Source organism: Pyrus communis, chromosome 8, assembly GCF_963583255.1.
Source record: "Pyrus communis chromosome 8, drPyrComm1.1, whole genome shotgun sequence".
NCBI lineage: Eukaryota > Viridiplantae > Streptophyta > Magnoliopsida > Rosales > Rosaceae > Pyrus > Pyrus communis.
The window spans coordinates 14,465,599-14,490,710 of NC_084810.1; the positions used below are offsets into that span (position 1 = coordinate 14,465,599).

General features: G+C 35.2%; 2 protein-coding genes across 3 annotated transcripts; both read left to right on the forward strand.

Moving 5' to 3' along the window:
• The first annotated feature begins 4,409 nt into the window (after positions 1–4,409).
• On the forward strand, positions 4,410–5,000 carry LOC137743000 (uncharacterized). Its single transcript, XM_068482924.1, has one exon. It carries the CDS (start codon positions 4,410–4,412, stop codon positions 4,998–5,000), a length of 591 nt encoding a protein of 196 aa, XP_068339025.1.
• Positions 5,001–7,228: 2,228 nt separating this feature from the next.
• On the forward strand, positions 7,229–13,562 carry LOC137742485 (ankyrin repeat-containing protein At5g02620-like). Of its 2 annotated transcripts, XM_068482367.1 has the most exons (7): positions 7,229–7,631; positions 7,996–8,104; positions 10,127–10,344; positions 11,308–11,778; positions 11,900–12,049; positions 12,212–12,663; positions 12,753–13,562. In XM_068482367.1, exons 3-7 carry the CDS (start codon positions 10,179–10,181, stop codon positions 13,380–13,382), a joined length of 1,869 nt encoding a protein of 622 aa, XP_068338468.1. In that variant the 5' UTR covers positions 7,229–7,631; positions 7,996–8,104; positions 10,127–10,178; the 3' UTR covers positions 13,383–13,562. The 2 variants fall into 2 exon arrangements, with proteins under 2 accessions (XP_068338468.1, XP_068338469.1); XM_068482368.1 differs by lacking the exons at positions 7,229–7,631; positions 10,127–10,344 and having other exon boundaries at positions 7,898–8,104.
• Positions 13,563–25,112: the final 11,550 nt, after the last annotated feature.

The window sequence follows — 25,112 nt, forward strand, 5'->3', positions numbered from 1 at the left end:
ACAGAGTCGGTGACGTGGAGAATCACGACCAAGGGTGCCTTTATGTTGTATGGAAGGCGTTCGATGTCAAACGGAAGGTAAATGGGCTGCCATGGAAGGCAGTTTGATTTGAAGTTGCCTTGAAAAATCTTTGGCAAATCTCTTGTGGGGTTTGAGCTGCAAGAACGGTGGGTGTGGAAATACATTTTGATTTTGTTTTTTGTTTTTCGGTTTTATACAAGGGTGAATTAGGAATTTTAATAAAATATTTTTAGAGTTGGGTGTAAAAAGAGGTTGAATGGGTTTTAATAAAAATTTCCTTTTTATTTTTAACTATTACAATAACAACAACAAAGCTTTTTTCCCACTAACTGGGGTAGGCTATATGAATCTTAGAACGCATGTCTTCCGTTAGATCCAAATACTAAGTCTTTTCTTAGAGTCCCTTCCAAAGTCTTCCTAGGTTTTCCTCTATCCCTTCGGTCCTAAACCTCTGTCCCATAATCACATCTTCTAACCGGAGCGTCAGTAGGCCTTTGTTTCTTTTATTTTTAACTATTAAATTGATTAAATCAAACGGAAATAAACATGATCAAACAAGAGTGCGTGAGAAACTAAAAAATATGTGTGAAAATGATCTCCCTTCTTTAATCATTACCAGTTTCAAGAACGTCAAAAATCAGCATATAAGATTTAATTTATGGATGGCCAACACTCTAAACAGAAGTGAGATATTCTCCAGTTCTCTGGTCTCGCTTCAACGGCCCGGATCTCCGTGTCCTTGAGTGCCAAACACAGATATACAAAGAGGATCTCGATTCCAATAGACACAGACAATACTAAACAGTAAACAATATGTCAAATTGTCTGTATTTTAGTTGAGCCTAATTCCAAATACTGTAGTTTCGTAGTGCTTCACATAGGTCCATAGCCAAACATTCTTCGTTCTTAAAAGAGTTTGCAAAGTGTAATTTCATTCTTATTGAATTCTCTTAAAAAGTACATAATTGTGGCACTCTTTGATCGATATGCTTTTTAGCTAGGGAGCCATATATTCAAATTCTTGAGTGGTCAATTCCGATTTATCTAACTGTCAAATAGTGATCGTATTAAATACATATATTCATATTAATTATATATGACAGTTATATAATAATTATATCAAATACATGTAAATATTATAACTAGTCTCATCTCATTAATCACTTTTAATAATAAACACACGTGTAAAACAATGTAACAATCCAAAGTTAAAAGAGTATGTTTGGATGAGACACAGACTTTCAATATTTCTACTCATTTTACCTCTAGCTAATATTTCACAATTGACTACCAAGTATATTATAATTTACATACACTTCTAATAATAAATCCTGTCTTAGATATTCTGTCAAATTTGTGCCCCAACCATAACAAGGTTCACCAATAGTTGAGCATCGGGCTGCGCCCTACCACTTTCTCTTGTATTTGATTTTCAATCCTCGTTTCTTTTCGGCGGATTGTCTCCTTCCAAGCAGTGCGGCGGGCGTCGCCTCCTCGGATGCGGGAAGCCAAATTTTTATGCCACCGTGATTATAAATTACTATTTATTACGATTATTGCTAATTATTATTAGAGTAATACTTGCATCATATGGAGAATATACATATTTTATCCTTATGAATAGTGTGTTATTACTACATAAATCGCATAATTAGAATCGTTTAACTTCCAAATCTTTATTAAAGAACATTTAAAAAAAATAATCATTCCAAACGGATCATTTAGTGAGCAAATGTGTCATGTAAATAAACCGTTATTCATGAATATGCTAGTATAGTACTAACGTTGTCGATTTGTCCTTACATTAGGATGTGTAAGTGATCTCTAGTTCAAATTAATGATTTTTTTTTTAATAAGAATTAAGAGTTAAATGATTATTATTATAAACATTTATACAATAAAGATATATAATTCGTAATGAGTCGGATATATCCATTCTCTTTACTAGGAATCAGAGCCGACTTTGGGAGAGTGCGACTGGTTACATGGTATAGGGCCCTAAAATTTCGAGGGCCCCCAAAAATATTTTTTATTGAATATAATAATACATATAAAATAATATTATATAAAAATAATATATAGAAATACTAATCAAATCAAAATATATACATATAAATATCTGATGGGCCAAAAGCCATCAGACTACTAGTCTACTACCTAAAAACATCAGTTAGACTACTACGTAAAAGACTAAAGGGTTAAAAGCCATTAGACTACTAGTACTATATATACAAAAATATATAAAATAATAACTAATAAAGGGCAAAGTTAATCGATTGGAGAACCCCACTACCGAGGCAAACGATTCAGACTACTTCTCTCTCTCACGCCAAAATCCCATTGCTGCGTTTCACTTTTCTTCTTTTCACACCAGATTACCGTCACTACAAAGGCAAATAATTCAGCGCAGAGCACCAGAACTCTGTGCCAGTGTGAGTGTCCCAGACTCCCAGTGTAATTCATTTTTCTCTTCGTCCCATTGTTATATTTCCCACAAATTATTAAACCGTAATTTATAAATTTATGAAATTAAAGAAAAACTTCCAAATCATGAAGACAGTTCAATTGATCAGAGTGATGTAGACTTAGATCAAAATAAGATATTTACTAATTTAAGTATATTGACTGGAAAGTTGAAGATTTGGGTATTTCTCATAATTATTTTTTTTTCTTTTGTACCTTTCAAGACAAAATAAAAAAATCACTAGACGCACACGTATTACGGACTATCAGGTTTCATTGTTCATACTTACTATAATTTTATTGTGATCTTTTTTGACACATAAAAGATGGCACCTACTAGAAAATATCCATCTGGCTACTTGAAGCGTCAAAGAAAAAGAAAAGTTGAACAATTGATTCAGTCTCAAAAAGGAGCTATTGATAGGTTCTTTCTGCAAGAAAAAGAACCATAAAGTTTAGTGGATGATTTAATTACGGAACAACATGATGACAATGAGAAATTAGTTGATGATTTGGGCAATGATGAAATTGATGATGACCTTGATGAGAATGATAATCATGAGGATGCTCCTATTGTCACTGATTAACCGAGTGAGTCCATTCCCTCAAACATTTATGATCTTCAAATTTGGGATAGTCTTGATCCTAAATGGATTGATTTGTTGGCAGAAAAAGGTCCTACAAGAGATCTATTAATTGAGAAAAGTCCTAAAGATCAGTTTAATAGGAGTTTTAATGCAGCCTTTTACACTTGATACTTATCCAATGGAGAAACATGATAAAGATTGGCTAGTCTATTCAAGGGATGTTGATAAAGTGTTCTGCTTTTGTTGTAAATTGTTCAAGAAAGGGCCTCTCAAAGGTCAATTAGCAAATGAGAGCTACAAAGATTGGACACATCTCAATGTGAGGCTTAAAGAGCATGAAAACAGTTTTGATCACATCTCGAACATGACCACTTGGATTGATTTGCGTCTTAGATTGCAGAAAAATGAAACAATTGACAAAGTTGTGCAAGACTAGATCAAGAAAGAAAAAGAGCATTGGAGGGAGTTATTACGAATGTTGATTTCCATTTTGAAATATTTAGCTAAACACACACTGGCTTTTCATGGAAATAACGATACGCTTTATCAAGGAAGTAATGGAAATTTTATGGGCCTAGTCCAAATGATGGTTGAATCTGATCCATTGATAAATAATCATCTTCAACGCTTCCAAAATAATGAGATTTGTTATCATTATCTTAGTCATAGATATTGTTGATATCTTGTGAAATCAAAGCTGCAATCATTCAAAAAGTCAAAGAAGCTAAATATTTTACCATGATACTTGATTGTACTCCTGATTTTAGCCACCAAGAACAGATGACCTTGATCATAAGATGTGTGGATATGAACAATACTCCAGTAAAAGTAGAAGAATATTTTTTGCAATATCTGATTGTGAATAACACATTAGGAGAAGGACTGGTTGAAGAGTTGCAGAATGCATTAAAAGTTCTTGATCTTGATATTGATGATGTAAGAGTGCAATGTTATGATAATGGATCAAAATGAGAGGGAGACATCAAGGTGTACAAAAGAGGCTTTTGGATATAAATCCTAGGGCAATGTACACTCCATATGGTTGCCATAGTCTTAACTTAACGCTTTGTGATATGGCAAATTCTTGTGGCAAAAATGAAAGACTTCTTTGGAATAGTACAACGTATTTACAGCTTGTTTGCAAATTCTACAAAACGATGACTGATTTTGAAAGAAAATATAAAAGGTCTAACTCTCAAATCATTGTTGGCCACACGATGGAAAAGCCGTGTTGCGAGTGTTAAAGCAATTCAATCCCAACCTCTACAAATAAAAAAAGCTTTACTCCAATTAGCAGAAAGTGACAATGACTTAGTAACAAGAAGTGCAGCTAAATCTATGGGAACATACGACATTGGGAATTTTGAGTTTTTATTGGGCATGACTATTTGGTATGAAATATTGGCTACTGTTAATGAGGTTAGCAAAAATTTGCAATCTACAGACATGCTTATTGATGTTGCTATAGAACAAGTACAAGGATTGATCGCTTATTTTGAAAAGTACAGAGAAACTGGATTTGCGGAGGCTATGATTAATGCTAAAAAACTTGCTATTGAAATGGAAATTGATCCCGTGTTTCCAGAAAAGCGTCAAGTTCGTAGAAAAAGACATTGTGATGAGAATGAAGGTGAATCATCCCAACCAACTAAACAATCAGTAGAGGAATCTTTTAGGGTTCATTACTTCTTGTATATAATAGATCAAGCTATTGGTTCACTGAAGAGAAGGTTTGAAGAATATCAAGCGTATGATGATATATTTGGGTTTTTGTTCACTTCGGAACGGTTGAATTTGATAGACAATGATAAATTAAAAGATTGTTGTGATCGGCTTCAAAACTTTCTCAAGAAAGATGAGCTCTTTGATGTTGATGGGGATGCATTATCAGTAGAGTTGAAGCTTTTACGAGAGCGTTTGCCAAAATAAATAAAGACATCCATTGACATATTGAACTACTTGAAGAGGATGCGTTGTTTCCCGACCGCAAGCATTGCATACAGAATTCTGTTGACTATACCTGTTACTGTTGCATCTGCAGAAAGGAGTTTGTCAAAGTTAAAGTTATTAAAATCATAATTACGACCAACCATGTTGCAGGAAAGGTTAAATGGACTAGCTTTGATATCGATTGAAAGTGATTTTTTAGACAAAATTGATTATAAAGGTTTAATTGATGATTTTGCAGCAAAAAAAGCACGAAGAGCCATCTTTAAGTGAAGCTTCAGTGCTAGACTTTTTTAAGTTTTGTTTATTTGGTTTCTTTAGATTGAACTTATTGTTAGTTATTAGTACTATGGTTATTTTGTAGCTTTCTTTACATTTAATAATATTTAGAAACAGATGGTTAGTTAGTTTTAAAGTTTATTTCAATATTACTTTTTAGCATCAATACGTTGTTCATTTTTTTTTAAATGTCTTATAAGAAGGGTCCCTTTTATGAATTTTGCACAGGGCCCCCAAAATTTCAGAGACGGCCCTGTTAGGAATGTAAGTATCATGCACTTTAAGGAAAGAGATCCCCTCCCCACATCAAATTTTAACAATCCAAACGTCTATTTTGTAAGTCTTGATTAATATATCATCCTTACAAAAATTGAATTCAATCTGAAACCATTTGTGTATTTAATTATCACAATAAAATTTTAATGTCTTCTTAGAATAAAGTATTCGTCAATTTCTTTGAACTTAATTAGATACCTCAAATATTTTATAAAGATGATATATGAGGTGCAACTTGAAAAATAAACTGTTAGAATCATAAAGCGATGTGATGCGAATCGCACAAAATAACCGTCATATTTGTAAAAATATGAGAAATCTCTTCCAGACCTACTGATCTCTTCCCTTAAAGATGTATTATCCAAAATTATTAGTCGGTAGGCGTGTGTCATTCTTCCTCGTGCGATAGGGACCTTTCACCTGTACAATTGAATATATGGAGAGGAAATTTCCAGCAAGTTTCCCTGCAATTATATATAGTTTAGCTTTTTCACTACCCTCCAACTCCAAGTGGGGAATCCACTGACCTTTGTCACTCACTTTACAATATATAAACATACAGTGTTTTTCTATATTTATATTATTTTGGCGGGCTCCTCTGCACCTGAAAGTGAGTCCGCAGCGGAGGCCACCTCCTTATAGGCTCCACACTATTAGGCCATCTCCAATCGAAGGATTCTGAGGGTCAGAGGGTCGAAAATAGTTCGAAAATTATCTCCAACCGAGAGCTAGGCCAGAGGGCTCATGGGCCCCACGAAATCTGAAAAGGCCAAAGGGCTGGCTGCATGCAGCCAGCCAGCCAACCCGGGGTTAGCCAGAAATTCAAAAAATCTTGTCGAATATAACCGACAGAAATGCTTAAACAAAATTTTTTTTTGTTTTTTTTGGTTTTTTGGGCCATTTTTTTTTTAATTCTTAAAAATTCTAATTTTTTTCCCTATAAATACCTAAACCATTCATTAAATTTAAGTTCTAGTTTTATTGGTTTTTTGGGCCAGTTACCGTTGTAGTTTTTAAATTTAAATAATAAATTATGTTTGGCCCTCGGTTGGAGACGGTTTTTTGTGATAGGGCTAAAACGAGCCCTACGGCCCTTTGATCCTCGGTTGGAGGTGGAGGCAAATATAGGCTTGTACTGTTCATTAAGATATTAATATCTTAGAGGCCCAGATGGTTAAAATGAGTCCTTTGGCTAGCCCTCGTTTGGAGATGGCCTTACTAGTCTTCGCCGGCTAAGACTACTTTTTCCACGGCCCTCCATCGGGTCTTTAATCAAAACAATATTATTAATTTATTAATTTCAACGTTTAGCAAATGAAAAAATATTGTAAAAATGTTACTCGGTATCACATATTTGCAACATCTTTCTAGAGATAAGATTCGCATGCGTTGACAAACTCTATCTTTATTAGAGATATTGTACAAATGATGATGCAAATAAGTGGTAAGTGTATCATTACTAAAAAATGTAGTGCTATCTACACATTCATTTTTATTTGACTAAATTGGATTAATGTCTATGTGGTGATATGGTAATCGGAAGATAGCCTTCATGATGAAAAAATTCAGATTTAAACCCTCGTGGTAAAGTCCATTAGAATTCAAGTCCAAAAGTAACATTTCCGTCAACTCTCCGTTCACCCATCCAACCTTTATAACCAAAAGGGGAAAAAAAAACTCATTCATCCAAGGTTATGAATTCACAATCTGAAAAAATCAAATCCCTACTACTTTCCTAAATTCCAAACATATGACCAATTAATTCCGCGAGGGGAGATGTTATTGTAGAACTAGCTGACATTAAGAAGATAACCACGATGCTTCCCACGTAGAAGCGTTGGTTGCCTAATAAGTTGATTGCCTGATGCAATATTGTGCCAAATTGATACATAAGTTCCTGCGTTCTCTTTGCAATAGCTGCTTCCCTACATGCTGAAGAAACCTGGACGGCGAAATGGATAGTCTCGAGAGGAGATAGAGGAAGAGGAGGGAGCCCATGAAGGCGAGGATTATGGATGTGGTTTGGAGGAGCAGCATGGTGGTGGCTTTATAAATTTGGTGGATTATCTTCTGAACATCTTATCACTACGGGAATTATTAATCCAATTTAGTTTTTTATTTTTCATACATTTTTTGTTAATTTATGTTTTTTTTATCTTATTCAATTTATTCGATCTGATAATCGAAAATTAAGAAACTTGTGTGAAAAATAAAAATGGGTGTGTACCACCTAAAAACCCCATGCATGGAGTGAAGGTAGCCACATATTAAGTCTTGAAAGAATCTTTGTAAGTTTCCTAGCTCTTTCCCACTAAAGCAGAGAGAGAGAGAGAGAGAGAGAGAGAGAGAGAGAGAGAGAGGCCTCTTCCGGCTTGAATTTCAAAATCTTGATAACTGATAAGCTCTCAATATATATACACAGGCACAGCTAAGACTTCTCTCTCTCTAAACTACTGTCCACTAAACCAAGCCGGGGATGAGTAGCAGTGTTGCTGTGTAATTAGCTCCAGTTGGTTCGGTGCTGGAAATCTGTAAGTAATATTTCTATAAATACATTATATCAATCCATGAATTCTTCTCCAGTTCTCCTTGTTCTTTTCTTTTTATTTGGTCTGCTGGCTCTCTTTTTCTTCTTTTAGTTTACGGAAAAAATGATAAAAACTCTCCCTCTAATGTTTGTTGGTCCAACAAAATTTCCATGCGTATATTCTTAGAGTTCAAGCTTTCGTTTATCAAAATTAATAATAATGATCTTAAACAAAAAAATTACCTGCATGATAATTTTTTTCGAACAAAACAAAACAAATATTATCATGCAAGTATGTTAGATCGCTATTTTTCCTTGCATAATTTCCGTACACTCATTATTATCTTCATGTTTTTTGTAATCCAGTACCTTGAATAATCATATAAATATGTGTGTGTGTGTGTGTATTACTTGAATACATATTTAGTTTTTCCTTTTTACTTGTCAATCTTGTACGTACCATTACATGGCTTAATTAGAAGCATAACAGATTCACCATGCCAGTCTTGTTGTAAACTATAACTTGTAAGAATAATAGGCAGAGGATGACCAATGGTTCTGGAACAAAAGGAGGACTAGGATCCGGATCCTTCTTCTTCTTCTTCTTCCTTCTTCATCTCTGCAGTTTTCCTTCTGCTTTGACTTCTTCTTCAACTCTTCTTCTTCAAATCTGCTTCTTCTTCACTTTTTCTGTTTGTTTCTCTAGAAACTTCTACACACTCTTTTTTAGAACAAGAAGCTGGAGTATCTGATCAACCACTACTACGAAGTTGCCGATTACCGGCTCCGGTGAAGCCCGACTCCGGGGAAGTTACGATGCCGACTCAGGCTATAAAAGGATCTGGAGGATCCGGATGGATGAGATCCGGAGAGGATCCAACCTTGCTCTGTTATTTGATTCTAATGGCTCTGTCTGTGCAAGGAGATTCTCCCTTTAATGGAGTCTTTTCTTTTCTATCAAAAAAAAAAAAAAAAAGACTCGCTCCAGTTTTAACTGCTCATTTTCAAAGGATTTTAGTGAATAAACAATTTTTTATTTCAAAAAGTAATAAAATAAAAAAGATCCCCACCATTGCGAATAGGGCCCGACACGTGTTTTTAGTGCCGGACACATGACTGGCTCTTTCCATAACATTTTGGTCCTTCGTCAGCCTAACGTAGGGGGGTGACGTATAACGGTACAAAAGAGCGAACCAATTGTGTTTGTCTTTTATTTTTCTTTTCCATATTTTAGTTAAATTGATCTATTAAATTGTTATAATTCCTTACTTTAGCCTTTAACAATGAAAATTGATAAAAATGATCCTAAGTTTGTCTACCGTAAATTATTTTGATCATTCTATGAAAATAAGTCAACATATATTCTTATCAAATTGTTACGTGAATAGCTACGTGATCATGTTTTTAAAGATATTTTTGTCAAATCAATTATTCTATGAAAATAAGTCAACATATAATCTTATCAAATTGCCATGTGAATAGCTACGTGATCATCTTTTTAAAGATATTTTTGTCAAATCAATCAATTCACTTAACGAAGATATTGACAGATTTTTCACATAAGGGTAAAACAATTTACGGTGGACAAACTCATGGATCACTTCTATAGGTTTTCATTGTCAAGAACCAAAATAAAGAGCTATATCAATCTTAGTGTCTATTTTGGCTGAAAAACCTTTCTTTCCTAAATGACCAATATACTACATCTGAATTTCTGAAAGAAATACACAAAAACTTGTTTTCTTAAATAAAATTAAAATTGTTGCTTAGTACTACAACTTAATTAATGGTACTTTTAAGTAAGAAATCTTGAGTTCAAATATTATGGATGACGAGTTCGATATATTCTATCTCATCTTAATGTAAATACATGGTTGTATTAAAAAATTGACATTATGGGTTCTCTCACTCTACTAGTGTAAATCAAATCACTTATTATTGGTTATCTCGCTATTTAACTTGTAGTTAATGCTTTAGAAACATCCTACATTATAAATTACTTGCTAATTCAGGTTTTTCTGTGTAGATATAATAATTACAGGCGTTTACGTTACTTCCCACAAGTTCAATTAGGAAAAATGTCTAGTCCACGAGCACAAAGTATACCAGCTCCAACTGGGATTCAAATGGCGGCAGTAAATGGCGCTCCGGTTGCTGAAAATGTCGTCATTGGCATTCCCGCTTCTACAGAACCCATTCATCAACCGAACTATCCTTCACGTCATCTACTAGAAAATACCAATAGTACGTGCGATCTTCCTCTTTAATGCGCATCCCATGCATATATGATTCTTTTTTTTTTCTCTTATGAAGAGATGTGTGTGTGTGTGTGTCTATATATATATATATATATGTATATATAGAGATGCAAGTATGATATGTGTGTGTGTGTGTCTATATATATATATATATATAGAGAGAGAGAGAGAGATGCAAGTATGATATGTGTGTGTGTGTCTATATATATATATATATATATATATATATATATGAGTGATAGTTTACATATATTATCTGGGAAATATGGCACAAGCACAACCATTGTATTTGCATGTTGGTTAATTAAAGTGGCAAAAAAGTCAGCAAAATTATTTGAACTGCTATTATCTAATAATACAGAGTTTGTAAGATACAGGCAGTAGCATGAGATCGTAGACACTGATTGAAAGTGTGAAGATCAAGATATGGACTAAATGTCACCATGTTACGTTAACAAAGAATAATACCTTAACTATAGTATGCCATCCGTAAACTTAAGAGTATATTAGTTTTGATAATAATTGTGTCCACCACGTGCGTGCATCTAATATTTTGTTCACTTGTGATTAATGTATTTCACTGTACAAACATAATAATAAAAAAAGTTTATTTTCCTCATCATCATTAAAATATCTTCTTTGTAAAAAAGAAAAAAGATCAATCAAAATTTGGAGTTTGTTTTTCTACATTCATATGTATTGAACAGATCGACCGGTTTGAATACTAGTAACCTCCTAATTAGAATGATAAATTGTCTATTTATTTGATATAAAGTGGATTTTTAGATGATGCGAAAGACAATAGTTATAATTATAGCATTTATACTGTCAAAATAAGCTAAAAAACCAAGTGAAAGATTCAAGCGCGCAAACACACTCACACACACATTACATTCAACAAATTATTCATATGCTCAATCTAACTTCACCTCTCTTGCATCCAACACAGGAGATTCCTACTTGAACTTGTGTATGCCCCTCTATAAAGCTGCAATGAAAGGCGACTGGGATACCACCAAGGACATCTTAAATATCAACCGGGCACTCTTAACCGCTAGTATAACAAAAGGATGGGAAACTGTTCTTCACGTTGCAGCAGGAGTAAAGGACAATATTCACTTTGTGGGGGAACTAGTCCAAATGATGGATGAAGAAGACTTGGCACTTCAAGACATTAAAGGAAATACGGCACTGAGCTTCGCTGCTGCAACTGGAACCCTAGAAATTGCCGAGATTTTGATACGAAAAAATAGGTCCTTGCCAACAATTCCAGGTGGTAAAGGAATGACACCACTCTATGTGGCTGCTTTGTTTGGACAGTCTAAAATGGCGTGGTATTTATACGATAAAACATATGAAACGTTGAATGAAAAGAGCCGCAGATTTCTATTCTTCTGTTGCATCGATCATGATCTTTATGGTAAATACTTGGAACTTGTTAAACATTAAACACATCTTTATTTCTTGACTACTCTTGTTTTAAAAATTGTTTGCACTCTTTCCAACCCCCCCTCTTCTTTTAATCTTTGTATATTGTGCAGATGTAGCCCTGAAGTTGCTAGAAGATGATACTACATTAGCAACGGCCCGCAAAGGCGACGGTGGAACGGCCTTGCATGTCATAGCTCGAAAATCTTTAGAATTTGGTGACCAAAGTACTCCTGGAATGTGTAGAAGACTTATGAACACATGTGAGTTAACTCTTCTAAAAATTATGATATCAAAATGTGATGAATTATATAAAAACAAACTTTACATACTATCGTATTTGATCATCCCACATTAGTACGAAAATTGCATGTCCTTATGAATATCAACCTTGTTGTTTATGTTGTAACCATTTTAATTTGCAGTGAAAGTACTCCTAGGCATAAAGTTTTCTTACAAAAGAAACTTGAAGCAAACTGAAGCCTTGAAACTAGTCGAATGCCTTTGGAAAGAAATGTTGAAACATGACGATGATGAAGTCATGCGTCTGATAGGAGAACCTTCAGAATTACTATTTGATGCAGTGAAATTAGGAAATTATGAGTTCTTGTCCGTTCTTATTGACTCTTATCCGGAGTTGCTATCAGAATGTGACGACAACAATCAGACTATATTCCATATTGCAGTCTTGCATCGTCATGCATCTATCTTCAATCTAGTGCACGAGACAGGCTCCATCAAAGATATCATAGCAACATATACTGACAATGAGAATAACAACATTCTACATCTAGCAGCAAAATTGGCACCTCAAGACCAACTCAATCTTGTGTCTGGAGCGGCTCTTCAAATGCAGCGAGAATTAGTATGGTTTGAGGTATGATTAAATATTATTTTATAATCAACTTTAATCGCCTAAAAATTCTTTGCATTCTTTAATTTCATCAATGATCATTGATGTGACAGGAAGTCGAGAAGATAGTGCAACCTCCCTTCATAGACATGAAAAATAACCAAGGCAAAACACCTCGAGAATTATTCACTAGCGAGCATGAGGATCTATTGCACAAGGGAGAATCATGGATGAAGAGCACTGCAAATTCGTGCATGCTTGTTTCAACTATTATCGCCACTGTCGTGTTTTCAGCTGCATTTAGCATTCCGGGGGGTATATCTGATAATAAACGAACACCGAATTTCGTAAAAGAGACAGCATTTCTAATCTTCATCATATCTGATGGAGTAGCACTCTTTTCCTCATCAACTGCAATCCTCATGTTCTTGTACATCCTTACATCACGGTATGCTGAAAACGATTTTCTCAAATCCTTACCGTTGAAGTTGATGATCGGACTCACTTCACTCTTCATATCTATAACATCGATGATGGTAGCTTTCAGCACAGCCTTCTATTTATCTTGTCGCTACGAATTGAGATGGGTTCCGGATCTTATATTTATATTTGCATTCGTCCCAGTTGCCTTGTTCGCTTTCTTGCAGTATCCTCTCCTGTCTGACATATTCTTTTCAACATATTGTTCAAGTCTTCTGTTTCAGCCAAGGAGGGATTTGATTTACTGGAAAGTCAAGGCCTAATTTGTAGAACCCTCTAACTGATACCTTGCCTCCACAATGATGTGTATATATGTATATGATGATTGCTCAAAATTGCATGTCCAATTCGCTTTGGTTATACCATTAAATGTTTTTCTTGAGTAATTTATCAAATTTGTGCTTTATTATGTATAACTGATCAAATAGATTTTATATCTAATTTATTTAATTTTGACTTACTTATATTAATTTTAATGTGCATGACCATTAGAATGATGGAAGGCAATTAAAGGATGAGGCGCAAAATAATAAATTGGCGATTAAGCCTTTGTTGGATACGGAAAGGAAATGAAACAAAGAAAGACAAAATATACGGCTGGAGTTATGCTTGACATTAATATATCAATAATGGATTAATCAATGAGCATTATTCAAGAAGGATATAAAGAGAAGATTTGCTGCGGCTGCAGCTAAACCATACCCATTTTATTGTTATTCTACAATGAAAGTCACTTTTCAAGTAGATTCATATGGAGAAAACTTAACTACTATATTTTCCGGTTAAGAGCACTCATTGTTTGTATCTTAGTTGAGTTATAAAAAAGAATCGAAATAGTAAAAATTGTATTTTAGTTGAGTTATAAAAAATAATCAAAATAGTAAAAATTGTATAGTTGTATGTGGGTGGAACCCTGATGCTTTTATGTTTTTAATTGTTAATTTTTTCTTCTATAAGTTACATCTCATTTGGTTTTGTTCTTTGTTTCAATTTTGGTAAATTCTGTATTGTTTTTCAACGCTCTCTAAGAAATACGACACTTAGACTTAGAGTTTATACTGCTATGCGACACCTGCAGTAGGGTTTAGCAAGCAATTCTTGACGCCATTGCTAAGGGAGCGACTTGGCGAGGAGAGGATAATTTTTCTCCACCTGGTACACTCTTTCCATTTATTTGTATTTTGCGTAGTTGTTTGTATTAGTTTTAGTTTATTTTTATTTTATGTTTTTTGTACATTTTTTCTTCTTTCTTCAATTTTCATGCGATATCATGATCACCGAGGTAGATTTGCTAACGTTCCAAACCTAAAATTGATATTTTGTTTGCAAATCTTTTTTTTATAATGATAGTGAGTATATCAATATGGGTGACCGTGTAGTTATTAGAGGTGAGGAAAACCCTACTCTCGGAACATTGAAAGACTATTTGCATCCAACTTGTGTTTCATCTCCATGCATTGTTTTCCTTTTAGTATGCAAAATTATGAATTTAAATATGGAATGGTTCATCTTTTTCCTATTTTTCGTGGTTTGGAGAATTAAGATCCGTATGTGCATGTTAGGGAATATGAGGATGGTGTTAGCATTTTTTATAATATTGCACCTGATCAATTTGATGGAGTGAGATTAATTTTTTTTTCCATTCTTGTTGAAAGACAAAGCAAAAAATTGGTAAACATCGAGCAATATTTGAGCAAACCATAAATTTCCAAATATTATGTCAACGATCCAAACTGTTCATCTTTCGCATCACACTAAAAGATGATACTTTGAAAATAGAATTACTGAAAATCCCTTACGGCGATCCTTGATCAAAGCGTAAATGAAAACAACAAACCGATGGTTATTATTGATCACTGGCCACTTTGCATTATGGGTACAGGTTTTCGAATTCCATCCTGCACGAAAGTACGACCGTTTCTAATTATTTTTTTCCAATTTTTCCCTACTATAAATTAATTAATATTGTTTTTCAATTTTTTGCCCTTCTAAGTGAAAACACTATTCATAGCTGTTCCGATCCTTTTATAAACCCATTTTACCATATCAACCAAATCATATTGTACAAGATGTCATCCCGAGTGTCTTCGTAATTATTATTTTTTTTTCATATTTTTCACAATTGGAAAATTTTTATTATCAATTTTCATTTAAAAAAATCATGTATTGCACATTTAACTCCACGTGGCAAACCCTGAGGTAGCCACGTGGAAAATATCAGGTGGCATTACAGTGGAGGGAGATAATGTGTGAGGATGCATATTAAAAGGTGGGGGCAAATCTGAGCCACCCACGTGGTCAATCTAGAGGTTGGCAAAGGAAAGGGGTGCATTTTATTAAACTTTTGGACTTCTTAACAGACACCAAATGATAGACAGCCACGTGTCCAAACCAATGGTTTTCAGCTGGGATTTTTTTTTCTCATGGTTTAGGATTTTTTGGTCATAACGTTTCACAAGCCATCATCATAAACACCCATGTTGGGAACACGCATGGTGAGAATAACTACCATGATCGTCACCCTTTTGCATGGAGACCTTTCATGTTCTTTTGCAAGTCACTATAACCCTATATTTAGTGGTGGTTTACATTTGTCCCTCTTCACATAACCACACTTGCTTTAACTTCATTGAAAACCCAACTTGCAAATTGCAAGTTACTCTTTCACGATTTCAATTGCTCAAAACTTTCCAGTTTTTGTAACTTCTTCCTGTCTCAAAGATCAATCTTGATGCCCAAACTTCCTCCGTAGGCAAGGTCATACACGACGTCATTTGATCAGAAGGTGTTCGAGAAAGCCAAGAGTGGCGAGGTCATACACGACGTCGTTTGATCAAGGTGTTAAAAACACCTTATTTGTGGACCATTTCAGATGGAGTTGGTTTGTGTTGGAGTTCAACGACAAGGATGAAGTGGATTACATCTTGGAGGAACGTCCTTGGTATCTGATGGGCTAGATTTTCCACTTAGAAAGGTGTATGGAAGAATTTAGGAAATTAAACCCTATATCTTACTTAAGGATATACGTTAAAATTCCTCGAATACCAATGCAATATAAGGAGGTGGACATCTTGAAGAATATCACTAAATGCATCGACTAGCTTGTGAGGTTTGATGACCCTTCTATCCTTGAATGGAATGGCTATAAGGGTGTTACCAAAAGTGGATGTTTGTCTCCCCCTTAAGCGGGTCTTGGTGGTGAACGGGGAGGATGACTTACCAACCTTCCTTAGTTATGAAGGTTTGTTTGAGGTTTGCTTCTACTGTGGGAGGAGAACTATAGAGAAATGGGAATGTGAAGTCGATGAGTTGGATGCCAGTTGGTTTCTGGTCAACAAGATGTTCGCCGATGAGCTAAACATGCTGCCAAATGGTTTGAAGGATGATTACCTGACTTTAGTGAACCTTGAGGATGATCTCATCTTTTGTTTCCCTTAACTAGCAAAGGTTGTCACAAATGGTGCAGAGTCCATAGTGGGTCCGGAGGACTCCGAGAGGACTGTCACTCATTTTTTTAGGGCTCATCCGAGAAAAAAAAGAAGAGATAATGAAGGTGAAGGTGCAGGTGTGAGTGATGGCGTGGGTGAAAATAATTGATGAAGGTTGATGAAGTGATGAAGTGTGGCTGTTTAAGCAATTTAGATTTAATTTATCATGTTTTAATTAATGTTTTAATTTTCTTGTGTTATGTTAGACGGTTTTTATGTTTAAGAAGGTTAGTCTTAAAGTTATAATGTTTATGTTTCGATGGTTGGTTGTAATTTATGTTTCTATTGTCGTAAGTATTGTTTCAAAGGGTATTTACTTTGTCAGATTCAGTTTCACTATCTCATATTATTTGTGCATGACCCTTTCCTTGTACTCGAACTTGCACTCGTTACTTTCATTCGTCAGAAAAATCATAATACATTACAGTTCCCAAATATCCATAACCCATAAGGATGGTTTCATAAACTGTCACAGCCTTTCATAACGGGTGGTTTGAAAGCATCCCAAACTCATTGAATTCATCCACAACAAGTAAAAAAATGGAGAACTAATTTTTGTTTACTTTACAATTTATTTTGTCAAATTTAGTTTCACTATCTTGTATTACTTATGCATGACCCTTTCCTAGTACTTGAACTTACACTCGTTACTTTCATTGTCAGAAAAATCCTAACACATTATAGTTCACAAATTTTCATAATACATAAGGATGGTTTCATAAACTGTCATAGCCTTCCACAACACATAACAGGTGGTTTGAAAAATTGTCTTTGAAATCCATTAAACTTAACTCATCCATAACCAAAAACAATCTGAAAGGAGATAATGAAAGCATCTCCACACCCATTAATTTCACCCACAACAAGTTAAAAGTTGGACAAATAATGTAACATCGTCCACAATGAAACACTTAGACAACAAATTATATTCATCCCAACTAATGAAACCTATTTGAACAAAATAAAAATTTATCCGCCACCACATATTCAAAATATACTACTTGTTTTATCGACTACCATTGTTCTTCACCGGTTACTCTTCACTAAATAGATTACTCGGACAACCAATCAATCATCCAACGCTCCCTAGACATTGTGAACTCGATGCAACATATCAACTGCCATCTTCATTCAGAATGTAAGGACGTTATCCGGCGTAATAACATTGAGAGGAAGGCCAACAGACAAGAACTCTATCACTTTTAAAGTGAAAATCCTGCAATCCCCCCTGTACCACCAATAAGTTTTAGAAACAATTTACACTCAATGCAATCATTTAACTAACTAACAATTCAATAAATTTTGGACTCACCAGTTGTCTTGCTATGGAACCCTTTGACTTACAATGATGGACCAAGGTTCGACTTTCACCCCCCTTCATCATGCTTTGGAGGACATTGGGCAACAGATAAAAGATTAGAGCCAATTTCGTCATCGCTTTTCAAGTGTGGGTTTTTTATGTCAAGAAGTCGTACACAGTGATTCTTGAAGCTTTCAAGTTCTTCTCGACAGCAACCTAATGGTGATTGACATTGAAGGGCATGTACTCCCTCTTAACGTTGATCAGCCATGATGTAGAAAATGGCTATCCCGCCCCCTTCACCATTTTCAAAAGGACATGTAAGAATGGAGTGGACGATTTGGGTTTCCGGCCTCTGGTTGTTCTTTAAGTTATCCCCACAGTGTAGTTGTGCTCAAAGTACAATTGTCCATAGTCAAAGTATATATTATAAGACATGTACAACACTTCTAATGCCCAAAATCACACTCGACATAAGAATTGCACAAATTTACATAATTAGTAGAAATTTTACTGGATAGTTTACTAGAAACCAATCAGTTGTGTTGGTGCTCAACACTATCCCTACCCTTCAAGCCTCTTCGGAATGTTTCTGGAGAAGATACAGTCACAAATGAATGTGCTGCGATACATAATTTTTAATTAAACTTTGATACCAATGCAATCCCAACACAATGGAAACACTCCATAAAAAATAGGGTTTACGGACTCACATCGCTTAATAGCTACCCTTCCTTGTCAAGAAGCCATCTTCCAAATTTTGTGTCTCCAACCGTCATATTCTCCAACTGGACAACCAGACTAACAATGTAACAAAAAAGCATTAAGGCTTATCATTCTAGTCATTTACTCAATATAAATTCCAAAGCATCAAAAGCAAAAGACAATTATCACGTACTTGTTCTAGGCATTCTTCAAACTATTAAATTGATAGAAATACTCCATCGTTTCAACCACACAGCCTATGTTGATTTCTTTAAACAATGCTCCTTTTTGCAGAACATGCTTCTTCGGCTCACCATCTTGGAGTTTTCGGCACTTTGTCACGTCAAAAATCAACGTCGTGTACCTCACCATTTTTGTCTTCTTTTTTGTCCCCTTGGTGCCTCTAGTTTTTTCCGTCACCCTTGTGTGCCAAACCTTCCTTTTCATTCCAATGTGCTCACCCTTAGGTGTGTGAATAACAACATCATCATTGGAACTTTGGATTTCTATATACTCGTCCGTATACTTTCTCCAACCAGTGCAACTACCTTCTGGCACGTATTTGCGGGACTTTCTCAATCAACAGTACCTAATGTGTGAATAATAACATCATCATTGGAACCTTGGATTTTTGTGTACTTGTCCGTATACTTTCTCCAACCAGTGCAACCACCTGTAGGCACATATCTGCAAGATTTTGCCAATCAATAGTCCCTAGAAGTTCTAGGACAACAATTTGTACACCACCACAATTCTTCTTCTTCTTCTTCTTCTTGGGCCAAACACGCCACAACCACCTTCATCAACTCTTCCACCTTCTTCAACACTTCTTCTTCTTCTTCATATCCTTCTCGTGGGCCAAACACACCACAACCACCTTTATCAACTCTTCCACCTTCTTCAACACCTTCCTCTAAAAAATATCCTTCTCGTGGGCCTTCTTTTTATCCTTCTTATGGGCTAAACACGCCACAACCACCTTTAACTTTTCCACTTTCTTCAACACCTTCCTTTAAAAAATATCCTTCTCGTGGGCCAAACACGCCACAACCACCTTCAACTCCTTAATTTGTACTTTAAGCTCACTGACATCATAAACATTCATAAATGTTCACACTACATTCACAGATATTCACACTCATTCATAAAGTTCATAACTTTTGAAATAAAGGTATACCTTTTAGCTCTTAGTTATGTACATCTGAAGCTGTTCATGGCTCGGTTGCTTAATCATTGTCAACCACCGGAGAATCTTGGTATGGTTGCTGGACCAGTTACCTTGCGATACTATAGTGGCTTCTCCAGTCAGGCGATTATTTCATATGCCCACACATACACGTACATTGAATTAGTACTAAATCACAATGACAACACTTTGACCCTTATTAATACTTAACCAAACCAGCAAATTGTACCTAAAAAGCATAACCAAATCCTTTGCAACCCTATCCGGATCTCTGCCTTCTCTTTATTCCCGTTGCTTGTTCCTTTTACTCATTCTCATCTCTTTCCACATCACTATCCACTATTTTTCTCCCTCTCCTAAAACCAGTAAAACAAAGGCTGGCATGTAGTTGTTTGAATGATATCGCACCTTATGAATAATTGTTGAACCTATCCATTTCCTTTACAAGGTCCAAGTACTCTAGGTTCATACCCACATTACTCTTTACCCCTATCAACACACCCTCGGAGAAGTAAACTAGCGCTATCTTGAATGCATCATCCTCATTCTTACACTATTTAAATGCCCTTTCAAGCGAAGTATAGGTCACCATTAAGGACGGTATTCACTTTACCTTTACCTTTGCCTTTCACACCTTTACCCTTACTCTTAACTTTACCTTTACCTTTACCCTTGCTACTTTCTCCAATGAAACCAAACTTCTCAAGAAAATACTTAGTCAAGAGCCTAATGTTGGAAGGCTCAACCTCTAGATCATAGGGTTAGTCACAACGAAGCCATGTAATGAGGCAAATGTCCTTCTTCGTGAACCGGGTGACTTCATAGCCTATTCAATATGTGAGTCCCTCTAGGTCCTTGACCCCTTGATTTGCCACTCTGCAGAGTGACAATTCATGGACCGACTGGCCATTAAAGGCTAGTCTATCGACATTCTCTAAGTGTCCAATTGAGCCCCTAAAATCAGCAAGATGTGCCTCATTAAACTTTTGACGCATGACTAGCTTGAGAAAGGTTGTTAACCCTTCCCTTATAAGATTCTTCTCTTTTGTTGCGAGTTCAACCTCCTGATTTGCCATCTCCTGTACACATAACAATAAAACCATTCATCACAAAAAATTGAACAACATATACCCTGAAACAACCAAATTCAACAATGTCTAGCATTAACACAACTTGTCAACAAGTTTTTATATCTACTGTGAACAAACGTTCATGACTTAAGAAATACCATACTAATTCGTAAAATTAACAAAGATTTCATCAACATAAATCATTCCCAACTCAACAATATAAAATCAACAAAACAAAACTCAAGGACCTATACCTTATACACAACTTGTCAACCACATTTCATAAACCTACATCACCCCAAAATTTCCAAAAACTTCAACATCAACTAATTTCATCAACCTAATTTCATCAACCTACTGCATAATTAACCACAAACACTACAAAACTTAAACAATTTTACATACTTAACAAAATTATTTTCCCAACTCAACAATATAAATTCAGCAAAACAAAACTCAACGGCCTATCTCGTATACACATCCTGTCAACCACATTTCATAAACCTACATCCCACCAAAATTTCCAAATGCTTCCACTTCAACTAATTTCATCAACCCACTTGCATAATAACCATAAATAGTAAAAAAATTAAACAATTTTACATACATACAAAATTATTTTCAACAGTTCCAAAGTTCCAAACTCACCAAATTTCAAATTAAGTTTCAAGAATCAAGTTTGACATCGACTTTGGGGGAAGCAATGACTCTGAACCTACTCGAAACAAGGAACCCCCACGTTTTTTTTCCGTGCAAGCAACTACTCACCCTCGAACCAAAGACACCTGAATGTCGAAGTGCAATGAGGTCGGAGACGATAACCACAACAATACTCCGACTGGGTTTCGAATGGCAAGAAACTTTTGGAACGCTAAGTAGGTTTTGAACAAGAAAAATGTTGGAGGAGAAGAAGAGTTTTTGGAGGGGAAGAAAATTTTCTAGTTTCAAGTGTTGCTATTGTGGGGAGGGAGGCGAGGAGAGTTTAATCTTTAATTTTTGAAACCCACTTTTTTGAATTCTCTCAAGTACCGTTTTCATTAACATATGTGTCCTTTTTTACCCGGTTTCACTCCAAGCCCTTCTTGATGGATTCGTTTTCAGCATTCAAATTTAATCCTTTAGTCCACATGCACAGTTTACAAAGCTCTATCTGCACCTTAGAAAGCACGATAAATATATAGCTTAGGGCTCCACTCTCATACACAACATTCTAGCACAACACCCCACCCCATATAGAAATGCATAAGACGTGTACAGAGAGCAACAGTTTTTTTTTTTTGTTGCTACTGTTCGTAGTTCATCTTTTGCTTCATTTCAATGGCCTCTCAAGGTTAACACTATTAGTGTGCATATCATAGAAGAATTACATTATAGCCATACAAGGGCTGGTTTACAGATTCCACAATTAGGGGTTAGTTTATGCCTTCTTTGCACGGGTTCAACGAGCATTGGTTGATTGCCTCTATGTTGTATATATTGCTATCTCGTAGGCATGATTTGGGGGATTCATTAAATCGATGAATGCATCTGGCTACAAACAAAACAATTTTGATTACACGTTCTTGAAGCCTAAATATGGTAAGGTAACTGCCTTGGTTGTGTACTTTGATTATATGTTAGTAACCGGGAAATGATCTCGTTGAATAAAGAGAGTTTAGAGGTATTTGTTTAGAGAATTTGAGATAAAGGATTGTGGCACTTTGAAATACTTTCCTGGAATTTGATTGAGCAAGATGAAATACCAACCAATAAGGACAATATTAGCGACTTATTGGGTTTTCTACTTAGCTTACACGAGGTTAGATATTGCCCATCTAGTGGGTGCGGCCAATCATTTATGCATGCAGCTTGTGAGAGATATTAATGTTGTTGACAAATATTAAGGTATTTGTAGTTAGTACTTGGTAAGGTATTATGCATGCATCCAAATTTAACCAACCATAAGGATCAACACTCATGAGGACTAAACTTTACAAGCTGGAGGACTACTACAAAGGCACCAAAAGGAAAAGACCGCATCAGCCTTTAATGATCTTACAATTGCCGATAAAGTCACCTCCAACAAATGTCGGGCTTCCTCCTTATAGTCCGTCAAGTGCAAAACCACAATATTAGCTCGTCAGATTTAAACAAAGTTGTCGCTCTAAAATTCAAATTTGAGCAATAAGCCATAATATATGGTAAAGGTACACATGAATAAAGCGAGGGAGCAATCACAACTACAAAAACTTTCATTTTAAAAAGTGAGAATGACCGCAACCAAGATGTTCTCCTTGATAGAGCAAGAGGGCGACCACTATAAAAAATAAAGAGGAATAAAGAAAGAAATAAATTAACAAGGATTGTCGTTGGCCCTAACACTAAAAACAAGACTCGTCCATGACCAGGATTTTTTTTTCTTTTATGGATTGGTGGAGATGAGATTTGATCTACGTGGGGCATATAAATAGAAAAGAAATTTAACCAATTCTATGCTATACCTATCGTTTATTTTATTATTAACCGTTTCTTATAGTGAGGATTTGAGAGACGGATGCATTTCGTAACTTTTTCAATGATTCGATGAGTTTATATTTTAATTTGTTATTCATATATTATCTTAATAGAAATTAGACAAATTCAATTATTATGACACTCAATTGCAATGAATAAAACAATGTTTTAAAAAAGAAAATTACCATTTAGTCTAACAATCATATAATATCCAGTTTGGGTGGTCTTTGCTATAGAGAAGACCTAAAAAATAGATGATTGGATCATTAAAAGACAACGTAGAATGAGGCATCTGAAGGTATTTGAGAGACTACTCAATTGAAGCTCACTAAATTTATTAACATTGAGTTTTGGTTGTGGGTGAATAATAATTGTGTGTGGGATTGGGTTGAGTTAGGGTGCGTTAAAATTAAATTTTTTTGCTAACATATGATTGGTTTTTACTGCAATGAAATGGGTATAATAATTTTTTTGTGAGTGAAATAGGAGGGAACTTTATCAAGGACGATTTTAGAAATTTGACACTTGCTTCTCATTTGGATCCATCAGATTCTAAAATTGATCATTTTGATCACAACACATTAATCCATACCGTCTATTTCATCAAACCATATCATCTATTTTGCTAAATATTTTATTAATTTACTGATGTAGCACACCATGAACCTATACATTCAACTAAATAGTGCCACATGAATTATATAGCTAAGGAATATGAAGTCTCGTTCAAAGTTTTAGACAAATATGCTATTGAGGTATTGGGCCCTTATGGCATCTCGTCTGCATCCTCTCTCAAATTTTGTTTTTTAATTCTTCTTCTACTTCCTTCTTTGATGCATTTAATATGGTGTATTCGGCACCAGAAACTTTATGTAATTTCATTCACTGGCACATAATGCCAAGCGCCGACATGACGCGCAAGGGACCACTTGTCAAAATATTGATTCCACCTGCCTTCGACAACAATAAGTTTCTGGTTGAAGACTTAAGTGTGTCAAGGGCTCTAGTATTTTAAATAGTTTACCTTTTTTAAGTGGATGAGAGGCATGGCACATGATGTAGAAATTCAAATTAAATCATGCTACAAAAGACATGATTATGTGTAGGGGGATAATATTCCCACAGATAAAAGTGGAAAAATTAGAACAAATAGTGTTTACAGAAGTATTTAAGAAATTGAAGGTGATGAGGTTAAACTCTTTCCAGAATTTGGTGACAATCCAAATAATTTTAACAAGATGGAGGGGTAAATTTTTGATAACCCCCAATTTAAGAACTCTAAATCTAACCCGACTGCCCTAATTCTAACCTTCAATTTGAAAAAGAAAAAAACAAAACAAAACAAAAAAAAACCTTAATTAACATGGTACATAAAGAAAATTGAAAATAAAAACTGAAGAGGAAATTACCTCTTGGAGACGAAGGTGTGATGGCCGGAGAAAGGTACGGAGAGACAGATGGAGGTATAGAGGAAGGAAAGAGAAGGTATTGCGCGGGGAAAAAAGGAAGAAGAGGGAAGTGAGGGGAGGAAGGAAAGACACGGGGTTAAAATATAGAATCTTGCACGACATAGTCTTTGTCTTGTAAGGCTCAAAAATCGTCGTGTAGATTTTTTAAAATTTAAAAAGCGCCTTAATTGAAATATCATACACTTGTGCGACGAATACATATATTTCGTTGCGCAAATGTACTTTGAGCGACGAAATATATGTATACATCGCGCAAGTGTTTGAAATTTCAATATTCCCGCA